Raw genomic sequence first — 12,226 nt, forward strand, 5'->3', positions numbered from 1 at the left:
TGCCTTAGGCGCACCTTCGGCGCACCAGTGGCTCGGCTGTGCAGCTGCCATCATTTTAAGGGGAAGTTGAAGGGAGGAGCAGCTGGGAGGCGTGAGACAGGGAATAACGAATGGGCGTGGGGAGCGGGCCGCAGGGGCAGTAGCGGCGGGAATGGCGATCAGGGGCATGGGGGGGTGTGGAATGACCGCCCAGGAATGGGCAGCAGAGACCGAGGGTGCAAGGCTCTGGTGGGGCTGAGCTGCAGCGGGGGGGAGAGACCTGGGGTTGGGCACAATCAGGGGAGGAAAAGGCAAGAAAAACAAGAGCAATCAAGGGAGCAGAAGGCAAGAGAACGGGCACAGATAAGAATGCAGGCACAGGGGTTAGACAGGCAACAGCGGTCACAGACACCAGAAGACAGTATTGGCAGTACAGGGAAGACAGACAGACAGCTACAGTGATACATACCTAAGGCCTACCGCTCGCCACCAAGGATGAGGCACAGGTGGTAGCCTGCGGGTGGAGAAAGGCCTCAACTTCTACAGCAGCAGCAGCTGGGGCAGGGTCAGGACACACAGGCGGAGCTGTGTGGTGGGGGAGCGACCTACCAGCAAGGTCAAGGGTCGCTCTCCTCAACGCGCAGCGGCCGGCCTATATGGGGAGGTGGTAGGGAGGGGCAGCGAATGGGCATTGAGGGGGTGGGGCCGCAGGGGTCGCAGTGGCAGGAACGGGAGCAGCGAGGGCACCAAGGCAGCCGGGCACAATCAGGGGCAGTGAGGGGGAACAGAAGGCAAGAAACTAGCACAATCAGGGGAGCAGAAGGCAAGAAAAATGAGTGCAATTTGGGGAGCAGAAGGCAAGAAAAACAAGTGCAATCAGGGGAGCAGAAGGCAAGAAAACGAGCACAATCAGAGGAGCAGAAGGCAAGAAAACGAGTTCCCTGAGGCTCAGCTCATGGCCTATTTTCCTCTTCCCCTTTGGGGGGCCTCTTCTTTTCCAAAGCTTGTTTCCTCTCAGTCACAACCATGCTCTTTCTCAAGTTGGGCACATTTCTGCTCTTGCTACAGCTTGAGCTTTCTTTCCTCCCTCCTGTCCGCCAGCTCCTCTGTTGACAGGTTCCTTGATGAGGTGCTGCTTTCTACTCTGGGAATCACTACTGCTTCAAGCAAGTTGTTGGCCCCCTCTACAGGCAATCTAAAGGTCTACCGCAAATCATAGGATTAGCTCTTCATTCTCCTCCTCAATTTCCTGCTGCTCCTCCTCCTCTGGGAACTCAGGGCCTGCATCAACAACCTCTGCCCGGGCTCTCAAAGACTTCTGCAGCTCCACTTTCCAGGTGAAATCTTTCATAGATATGTGAAACCCTTGCAAATTCCTTAAGCTGAGCCACAGAGTAGGACTCTAACTTGATTAGCACAAAATGAATTCCTGCTGGTGCAGATTCTGCTCCACCAGAGAGAGATGTGGTTTAGCAAAAAATCCAAAAGCCAATTAGGGAGAATTGAAAAGAGTTCACATTGGTCTTAGTGTAGAGCTGTAGTGAACAATAAGTTACTATATGGTATTGCAAAAACACAAGTCCTATTTTCACCACATATCCACAATCTTAAAAATGGGGTCTCTAGTCAGCAGTGGTATGCAGCCTGTCCAAGTAGGGACTGCCACTTTAGTCAGGGTGAATCATATACACACTAAAAGCTAACCTGTGGTTGCCCTCTAGTAGCTTGGCACACAGCAGTCAGGCTTATCTAAGAAGGCAATGTGTAAGGTTTTTGTGCACAGACACACACAGTAATACAATGAAGGACCACAAAAAAACTCCACACTGGTTTACAAACGTAGACAATAATTTTATACTAAATCGGGGCCAAAATTGATAAAAATTAAATAAGTAAAAGTCGAGTTATGAACTTTTCAAGTATAAAAAGAGTTCTAGCCCTTAGAAGCAATAAGTGCTAATGGGAGTTATATGGTTATGCTGGACTGGGGCAAAGTTAATAGCTTGGGCCTACCACGATGGATCGCAAGCCGGCTACAGGACCCATGCAGGCCCGGTGAATAACGTACCTTATTCTGATTGCAACAGTGAGATCTAGGGTGCAGTTGAGCGATGCCTGAATGTCAATCTTGCAGTTGTGGTGTTGCATCAGTTCCGGTGATGAAGCGCCAAGACAGTGATGAGTTCGTTCTGAGTGTGATCTCTGGAGACTGTGTGGCACGATGTGCAGGTCCATGCGTCCATTTCTGCAGGCGCTTCTGTGTTTCTGATGCAATTTGCCGGGTTCTGCACCAGCCACAGTGACAATGCATTGATTTCTGCTCATGCAGTCAGCAGATGCGTCGGTAGCTCTGAAGCAAGTGTCTGGGTCCACTTCAAGTAAACCAGGCGCAACAGGAGACAAGCCAACACGCCTTTTGAGAACTCTTTGGGTACAAGGCAGAATCCAGCTTTCCTCAATAGGGATAGACAGCAGTAGGGTCAGACAGCAGCAGGGCAGCACAGCAGTATAGCAACCTCTCCAGGTCAGCAGTCGAGCAGAGTGTCAGTCCTTGATGCAGCACAGCAGTTTTTTGGACAGAGTCCAGTTGTAGGTCCAGAAGTGTCTGATTTGGTGGGTGTTGGAGACCCAGTACATATAGCCAGCTGTGCCTTTGAAGTGGGGGTGACTTCAAAGAAGGGTTAACAGAGGTCCTTTCTTCCCAGCCCGGGCTCCAGACTATCAGTAAGGGGTAATGAGCCCTTTGTGTGGGAATAGACCACTGCCTATTCAGGTGTGTCAGGCTGTCCTTACCTCCATTCCTGCTCAGTAGGAGCCATCAGAATGCAGATGAGAACTGCAGGCACACAGAGGTGTAAGAGCAGAGACATGTCCACTTTCTAAAGGTGAAATATTCAAGTGAGATGGTCCACTAGAGAGTGGCTGGGTCTACCCGGTAGTGTCTGGTACCACAAGGGCTTTTAAAAAGAACCTGTACACACCAACCTGGTTGGTGTCATGCTTTATCATTGGGTTCCCAGCTGTGTAACCGAATGCTGTCCAGCTGTGCTACAACACCTGATTACAGTGGAGCGTTTTTTTAAATGTTTTTATGGGCTACTGGGAATAAAGTATTGGTTAGTGAGTTTCACAGAGATATTTTTATTTTCACTTCACTTCCAGTACCATCAAATAAAAACAAAAAAACCTGCTCTACTGTAATCAGGTGTTGTAGCACAGCTGGGTAGCATTGGGCTACCCAGCTGGGAACCCAATGATGAAGCATGACACCAACCAGGTAGGTGTGTGAGGGTTCTTTTAATATACAAAGGAAAAGACCCAATGATAATGCTGCTGCAACACTAAACAGCGGAGAATCAAGATATACCGCTTGATACTAGTGTTCGCATATGAGGGGTTTTTACTATCATGAAACCCCACACATTATCATAGATCCTGGGAACACAGGACAAGTGGTTCATTTCCCCAACTTGATTTTTAGTAAAACTGCACATACAGACTCTGCAGAGGCAGGCCTGAAACAAGTGTAAAGGGCTATTAGTGTGGGTGGCACAATCAGTGTTGCAGGCCCACTAGTAGCACTTAATTTGTAGGCCCTGGGTGTATGGTATACCACTTTACAAGGGACTTACTAGTAAATTAAATATACCAATTTTGTATACACCAATGTTAACATGTTTTAGGGAGAAGAACATGCACTTCATCACTGGTCAGCAGTAGTAAAGTGCTCAGAATACTAAGGCCAAAAAAATAATCAGTAAAAAGATGAGGTAAGCAAGGAAAACATTCGGGGGAAGACCACCCTAAGGCTGACAGGTCTAACATGTACCTTGACCTTGTATAAATCCTCAACGTCCATAGATGGGGAGATAGGAACAGTAACTCTATATTCCCTCTATACATACATCCCTTATGTTGTCACTCAATATTCTGTCCACGATATTATTGTTTCTTGATATTTCTAGCCTCGATATTCCGTAATACAAAACCTTCAGAACAAGCTGTAGAATAATCCTATTTTTAGAAGAGCAACATAAATCTGTTTTTCTATTGTCTACGAGAGGAACCAGGTGCTGTGGAAAGATATTCCAACCCAGATGCCGGTGCTTAAGGGCTTAAGCAATGGGCTTTGTCACATCGAAATCAAATGTGAGGATGATAATGAAAATGCAGCTTTGTACATTTCAAAGAAACTCAATAACGTCTAATAATGGATATTCACATTACCTGGCCATGCTGAATCCACGACAAGCAGCAGTCCGCAGACAAACGCAGCTGTAAGTACAGTTTTCATTCTGCAATAGAAAAATAAATGTTTTACAATCTCGATTTCATTGGAATTTGATAAGAACCAGAGGTCAACCGTGATCATGGGCGAGGCCAGTGAAAAAGAAGAAAGGGTGGAATGGGAAGAGAAGAGACCCATTTGATTAGCGCATCATATAATATGACAACAACCTCAGATGACTGAAACATGCTTTCCCCTGTATCAGTTGTCTTCTTTTAAGCCCCGCAGGAGTCAGAACGCTTTGCAGAGTTTGAGCAGCAACAGGTTTCAAGAGATCACAGACATATGAGATCAAAAAACAATTTACATTTAATGTAAAGCGACTGTGGCAGAATTATAGGAGTCCCCCATAGGTTTGTAAAGAAAGGATCTTCTATATTAACTGTGTATCTCAATGCTTCCTCAGGAAGTTGTCATTGGAGGGTGTTTTATGGAAGGCTCGTGCAGGGTGTACTTCCTGCTGATGTATGAACTTCCAATCAGACAGACTTCTGGACTCTCACAATTCACGGACCCCCCACAATGCTTATTGTCTGGTCTAAGCGATGTGATATTAGCTTCAGGTCTCTCAAAGAGACACACGTTATGTTGTGTATACCGCATGCTTCTATGGGGAGCATATATCCACTCATACTTCAATGCAAATTGCTCTATATATAATGCATATTTAAATAACGAAGCAAACCACAGTCACTGGATGATGTCATCAGTGATGTCGTCATTGATGTCATTTGAGATGTCATCAGTGATGTCACTAACATCATCAGCAGTGGATTGCGGGTGCGCGAAATATAGTTAGTACAACTAACTATATAGGAGCAATTTCAATAGTTTTGTATGAGTGAAATGTCCAGCTAACTGTAACACCCCTAAAACGTATAGTTTTTTGAGTGAATTTCAAAGGTTTTTTAAAAGCTAATTCCTTACTATATAAGGCCTGAAACCTATGTTTTTTTTTCAGTGAATTTGCAATGTTTTTTAAATGCCAATTCCTAACTATATAAGGCCTGAAACGTATGTTTTTTTCAGTGAATTTGCAAGGATTTTTAATGCTAATTCCTAACTATATAAGGCCTGAAACCTTTGGTTTTTTCAGTGAATTTGCAAAGTTTTTTAAATGTTAATTCCTAACTATATAAGGCCTGAAACCTATGTTTTTTTAATTGAATGTGCAAGGTTTTTTAAATGCTAATTCCTAACTATATAAGGCCTGAAACCTATCGCTTTTTCATTGAATTTCGACGTTTTTTTAAATGACAATTTTGAAATGTGTGAATTTTTTTTTTTATACTGATTTACTACATTTTTGCAGGCAGGTGCTCAGAGGGCATGCCCCCTTTTTACAACACTCTGCAGCGCAACCCCTGGCGTGTTTGCAGAGGAGGAACTAATTCCCCTTGCATACTTGGGGTCCCTGGGGGCCAACTAGCCCACCTGGAACCTGCAGTATGCGCCAGGGGGCTGCATTGCAGAGAGGTGTAATGAGGCCACACTCTTTTTTACACATCTCTGCAGCGCAACCCCTGGCGTGTTTGCAGAGTAGGAACTAATTCCCCTTGCATACTGGGGGTCCCTGGGGGCCAACTAGCCCACCCGGAGCCTCCAGTATGTGCCAAGGGGCTGCGTTGCTTTGCCCCGGGGGTGGCAGTCCCCGGGGAAGTGTGGGGGGGATTGTGGACCCCCCACACTTCTTTATCACTATGCCCCCGCGATTTGGTCCCCTCATGGGGTAATTTTTTAAAAACAGACCAGGTTTAAAAAAAAAATGTGGTCCTTTTTTGTCCTTGTGGGACCACCTGAGCAGGCCTAGGGTGTCAGGGTGTATCTACCCTGCCCCCTTTTTGTGTTCTTCACGTTTGTTTTTTTGCTTTCTTTTGCCTTTGTCTATCGAGCACAAGATGGATGCCAACACTTCCTTGTTAGAAGTGTTGACAGCCAATGAGCATGCAGCTTTCTCGGGAAGGCATGCTGATTGGCTGCCACTGTCTGTCAACACTAGCACAAGATCGATGCCAACACTTCCTGGTTAGAAGTGTTGACAGCCAATGAGCATGCAGCTTTCTCGTGAAGGCATGCTGATTGCCTGCTACTGTCTGTCAACACTCCAAACCAGGAAGTGTTGGCAGCCATCTTGTGCCTCGGTAGAACGAAGGCACAAGAAAGCAGTGAAACAAAGGTGCAAAACACGCAAAGGGAGCAGGGTAGAAGCACCCTGACCCCCTGGGCCAGCTCAGGGGGTCCCACAAGGACCCCCCAGGCCCCAACTGTATATATTTTTTTAAATTGCGTTATTCCGAACGATTGAATATGACTTTTCTTGAGAAACATTTGGATTTGGATTATCATGTCCTATACTTTGGAATTTTTGAAAGACTGACTTTGAGGATGCTATAAATTACTCAAGTCTGCCCGAATTGTGTGGGTAAAATTGATACCTAGTCACTTTGAATAAGAATGTCCTTACGTCTCGTCTAACATTTGGAAGAAATATCTAGTTATATAACAACAGGATACCGACATAACTTGAAGGAAGTAAGAACGCCCTGAAGAAGTTCTGTTGTACAGAACGAAACGCATCGACTGGCTGTGGTACACAAACTTAAGGAAAATAAAAGCATTTGAATATACACCAAGATTCAGCGCTTCAATAAGGACCCTAAGTGATATGATTTGATTGGACTTGTTGTGCAAGTGGTCCTGTGCCAAACTTTGGAATATTCTCCACTACTCTCTACTACTCACTCTCTACTACTCCACTACTCTCTAATACTCCCTCTCTACTACTCATTCTCTACTACTCTACTACTCTCTACTACTCTCTCTCTCTACTACTCACTCCCTACTACTCACTATCTACTACTCTCTACTACTCACTCTCTACCACTCTCTACTCTCTACTACTCACTCTCTACTACTCTCTCTATACTACTCACTCTCTACTACTCTCTCTCTACTACTCTCTACTGCTCACTCTCTACTACTCACTCTACTACTCACTCTCTACTACTCTCTAGTACTCACTCTCTACTACTCTCTCTCTACTACTCTTTACTACTCACTCTCTACTACTCTCTACTATTCTTTCTCTCTGCTACTCACTCTCTACTACTCACTCTCTAGTACTCACTCTCTACTACTCACTCTCTACTACTCTCTACTACTCACTCTTAACTACTCTCTACTACTCACTCTCTACTGCTCTCTACTACTCACTCTACTACTTACTTTCTACTTCTCTCTACTACTCACTCTCTACTAACTCACTCTCTACTACTCTCTACTACTCACTCTACTACTCTCTACTACTCACTCTCTGCTACTATCTCTACTGCTCACTACTACTCTCTACTACTCACTCTCTATTACTCACTCTCTACTCTCTACCTCTCTACCTCTGTCTACTAGTCTCTACATCTCTACCTCTACCTCTCTACCTCTACCTCTCTACCTCTCCCTACACGCACACAGATACACATATATATATGCATATGCATTTATATATATGTATGTGTATATATATATATATATACATACATACATAAACATATTTAATCTGCATATCTATATAAATACAAATATAAATGCATGCATACATATACATATATGCATACATATGCATGTTATTTACATGAAAGTTTGAAAAACACTAATAAAAGCAAAGCTAAAAAGCCACCTCATTACAAACAGAATGGCTTTAACTTAAACGAGGGCGAGATCTATTGCATTTTCAATGCTTGTTTACTTTGGTTCCATCAAGAAGGCATTCAGATGTGACACACATTTGCCATAAATTCTGAATGTTAGCACTCTAGTTGCACATTAGATCACTGTAGTAAAGCTACTGCTCACCAGGGACGTCTGCTGCTGGTATTCAAAGTGCATGTTTCAGTCTGCATGTCAGAATTATGGCAAAATGAACCCCCTCATTTTGATCCTTTTTAAATTAAATGTTTTCAGGCTTACCACTTCATTCCAATCAAGATGGCTTCTGGAGTGCCATACTTTTGTCATAAGTAAGACTGTTAGCGCTCTAGTTGTTCTTTAGAACACTCTGGGACATTCTGTCATTGGGATATACTTGGGCTACATCTGGGTGATATTTGGGCTACATTTGGGCTCTTTTGTCTCTGGTGGCCATCTTGGAAGACTGCATGTCAGAATTTTTTAATGAAATAGACAAGGATTTGAGAAGTCACTCAAAATGTGCCCTAATTTTTCTTTCTGCAGCACTAATCATACTTTCTATGGCAAAAAGAACCCCCTCATTTTGTTCCTTTTTAAATTAAATGTTTCAAGAGTTACCACTTTATTCCAATCAAGATGGCTTCAGATGTCCAATACCTTTGTAATAAGTAGGACTGTTAGCGCTCTAGTTGTTCTTTAGAACACTCTAGGAGGCTGCAGTAGAACACAAAGGAATCAACTGACAGTCTCTGTCCTTGTTGGATGTACATGTTTTACTGAGAATGTCAGACTTCATTCTCACATGACTGAGAAAGATAATGTGAATTTACAGAAAATATGCTTTCAGCTTAGCTTATAGATCCCCTTCCAAACCACTGTGGGAAAAGCATGAGATAGTAGTTTTCTTTCAAACATGATTCAAGATATCCCAGCAGAAGGCTTTTTCACATGGTAAAATCACCTTAGAACACACCACAGTTCCTAAAATGAGTATAGTACCATCAACAAATGATTTATAATGTAACTAAAGTCCTAAAACCTTCTATTAACTGCACTGCTTTTAAATGAGGTGCTATCATGTATATTGGTCCCAAGATGGCTGCCAACACTTCTTGGATGAAGTGCTGTCAGCCAATCAGATCTCATGATGAGCTGTGTGGTTAGTCTCCGCCCAGATATATATATATGTTTTTCCTTTTGATTTTCTCAGGAACTACTGGAGGTATATACACCATTTAAACAAAAGGCACCTCTGCGTACCAGTCCCTACCATTTTGCTAAGTTTGGTGTAATTCAATTCAGCAGTTCGGGCTGTAGCCGTGTCTGAAAGTCCTACGGAAATTAACATGGGGAAAACACGTTTTGGGACGCCCCTTTTTTCTCGGCCCCCGCTTGACGAATCCCCCCGACACTTTCAGGGAAGGAGCGGAGCGGAGCTGGCCTAAATTTTGGAAAATTGCAAGCACATTTCTCAACTGGCGCCAAAGTTATTCCCAATAGAATGTTGCGGATTTCCTATGGAAACTAGGTCCTAACTATATATACCTACTGGCGACCGCCAGTAGGTAATATATATATATTGAGAACTTCACAGCCACGTATATATATTCAATTGTTTGTGTGCTTTTTTAAATAATTACACTGCTACCAGGCCCTTGTTCTTACTTGCAGTATGCCACGTAGGTGTAGTCACTGCAACCATGACCCATTTTCAACTGGACGTTAAAACTAATCAAAGATGGCTGCCAAACCATGGGCATGAAACCATTGTGGGTGGCTTTGGGGCAGCAGACAGTGGTTCAGTAGACTAGTGCACATTACCCCTGATGTCTTCCATGCCTGAAACATTTCTATTTTAAATGCAGCCTACTTTATAAAAATGTTATCAGACCTCCATCCTTGTATTACCAGTCATGCCACTTTATTATTAACAAAGCAGGTGATTTTGTGAAGTTCTGTAAATATACATTTTATGTTGTAACTATTTCATTAGTGACTTTTCAAAATGCAACCCTGTTTGCAAATCAAGCAAGCATTGGCATAGCCGATAGGTCTCACCTTTGAATGCTTATAAGTGTTTAGCCATGCAGCACACTGTCCTGGGTGTTCTGCTGCCAGGGGTTGAAGGTCTATATAATTACCACACACTGGATCAAGCCCTGAGGGGTATCAAGTAGATGTAGAGTATGGCCTGGTTTACAGTTACATTGTGTCGACTCTGGGACTCTGGGATACAGTTTACAAAAAATACATTTACCCACAATAGGCGAGTAAATCCTAGCCCTAGGTGGATCAAAAAGTCCAAGCAAGGCTCCAAACTACATGGTGCGATCACAAACCAGAAAGCTGTCCCGCCTGCAGGCAAGACAACATTTCCCATTACTCCCAGCAATAGTCTGGTGGTAATTGTTTGGCAAACTGAGAAATCCAGGGGGTCATATTACAGAAGGTGCCAGGGGCATAGTTGGTATTCGTGCTGGTTTTTGGAGAAGGGACTGCAGACACCACCTTCTGTATTATGGATCCCAGGCAGGTGTCTCCGTGTTGGCATGGGGGCATGGGACCCATGACAATAAGGGAACACCTCTGCCCATGAGTGGTATTACAGATGCAGGCACAAGAGCAAGAGTCCATCTGGTCTTCCACTAATTTTGTGCCAAAAATGAAGTGGTGCCCGGTCAGGGCAGGACCTCATGGGGTCCCAGGGACCTTCCCAGTCACCCTTGCGTTTGGTCCATTAATGTGCTGCAGTCACTGGTAGAGGGTCCCCGCCTCATCCTCAACGTGCTCCCTGTCCCTCTGCTTTAAAAGAAAGAATATAAGTCTCAAACCTCTGAGCCACATTTCAATACAGCACTAGATGCACCAGAGGCGGAATGAATTCGCACTTGCTTTTGGGACATTACATGTTTATGTCGTTTGGCTCACTGCTGCTGTCTGCGGTGGGTGTAGATAATTGTGGCTCCAGACATGGATAGTTTACATTTTCTACAATTCAACCACCGATGTCACTGTCATTGTTCTACCCAAAATGTAAACCCAGGCCCTCCCTCCAGATTTAATGCTCAACCAGAATCAGTTCACTGGGTCTAAGTCAGCCTTGCTCTGACTAAACATGGACAGTTCTCATTCCCAGCTGTTTCAATCAGTGACACCGATGTAGCGATTATGGTAGAGATTTCTGCTTCATTTACCTCAAGAACTCTACACATGTGCCATTACTTGAAGGATAACTAATATAAATGGGTACGTGATTATTAGATTGTATGCCTACCTAAACTCCCAAAACTAATAAGCAGAGTGAGTCTTTACCTGTATTGATGGAGAGACGCAGCCTCTACAGGTGTCTTTGGTTTCTATTCTTCCTTGAGCCTTAACACATGAAGCACTTGTTTATATACTCCTTGTTGTCCTGCAAAGACCCATACTATATTTGCATTGTCATTTTACCATCTACTGTCTGTAAATACGGTAAAACATGAACAAATGTTTACTTTAGAAATAATTTGACAAGAGGAACTTAATTTACTCAGTTACATAGACTGCGTTTTGTTGGCCTGTCCATCAGTCATTGCTGAATTAAATAGCTAAACAGTGTTTCTCTGGGCAAACAGTCTCAAATTCTGTTTGCAGTGGACCAGAGAGAAACATAGCTGATAGGGAAATGAAAGCTAAAGTAAAAATAAAGGCGTCAGAGTGAGAGGGAGGACCTAAAAGAGAGAAGAAAAGGAATATCAGATACAGGATTAAAGCATGAGATTAGCACTATTCACACATTACCTGTGAATCAAGAGTAGGTAAATTATTTTGCATGTAAAATAGTAATTATCAGCATGTTATTTTAATAAAAGCTAGGGACCTAGTTCATGAAGTCATTTAAGCCCATGAGGAATAGTTCTCCTGTAGCACTAGTTCACATAGGCACAGCCCCCCTACATTTACCTGCGACCGGTCGCTTGACCGGTCAAGGCCCTTGTAGACCCAGCTCCAGCGGCATGAGGCACCTGCCTAGACTCACTTCCTCTTGCTCTCTCAACCTTCTTTCTGTCTGTGACTTTGTGCCACTTCACCCGCTCTTTGTGCCGCTTCTCTTGCTCTTTTTGCCTTTTCTCTCACTTTCTGTGACTTTTTGTGCCTTTTCTGCCATTCTTTCCGTGACTTCTGTGCCACTTCCCTCTCTTTCTGCCTTTTCTATTTCACTGTGCCCTCTGTCTCACTCTCTCAACCTTCTTTCTGTCTGCGACTTTTGTGCCACTTCACTCACACTTTCTACCT

General features: G+C 43.8%; 1 protein-coding gene across 1 annotated transcript in view; it reads right to left on the reverse strand.

Moving 5' to 3' along the window:
- The window catches only part of LOC147709538 (fucolectin-like), a 187,947-nt gene extending 176,628 nt beyond the window's left edge, over positions 1-11,319 (reverse strand). Inside the window, exons 1-2 of the mRNA XM_086928076.1 lie at positions 11,264-11,319; positions 4,207-4,274 (exon numbers count right to left, since the gene is read on the reverse strand). Of these exons, the coding sequence (XP_086784202.1) occupies positions 4,207-4,273 (67 nt within the window). The 5' untranslated portion in view covers position 4,274; positions 11,264-11,319. The remainder of the gene's footprint in view (positions 1-4,206; positions 4,275-11,263) is intronic.
- Positions 11,320-12,226: the final 907 nt, after the last annotated feature.

This window comes from Lissotriton vulgaris, chromosome 6 (genome assembly GCF_964263255.1).
Source record: "Lissotriton vulgaris chromosome 6, aLisVul1.2, whole genome shotgun sequence".
In the NCBI taxonomy this organism is placed as follows: Eukaryota; Metazoa; Chordata; class Amphibia; order Caudata; family Salamandridae; genus Lissotriton; species Lissotriton vulgaris.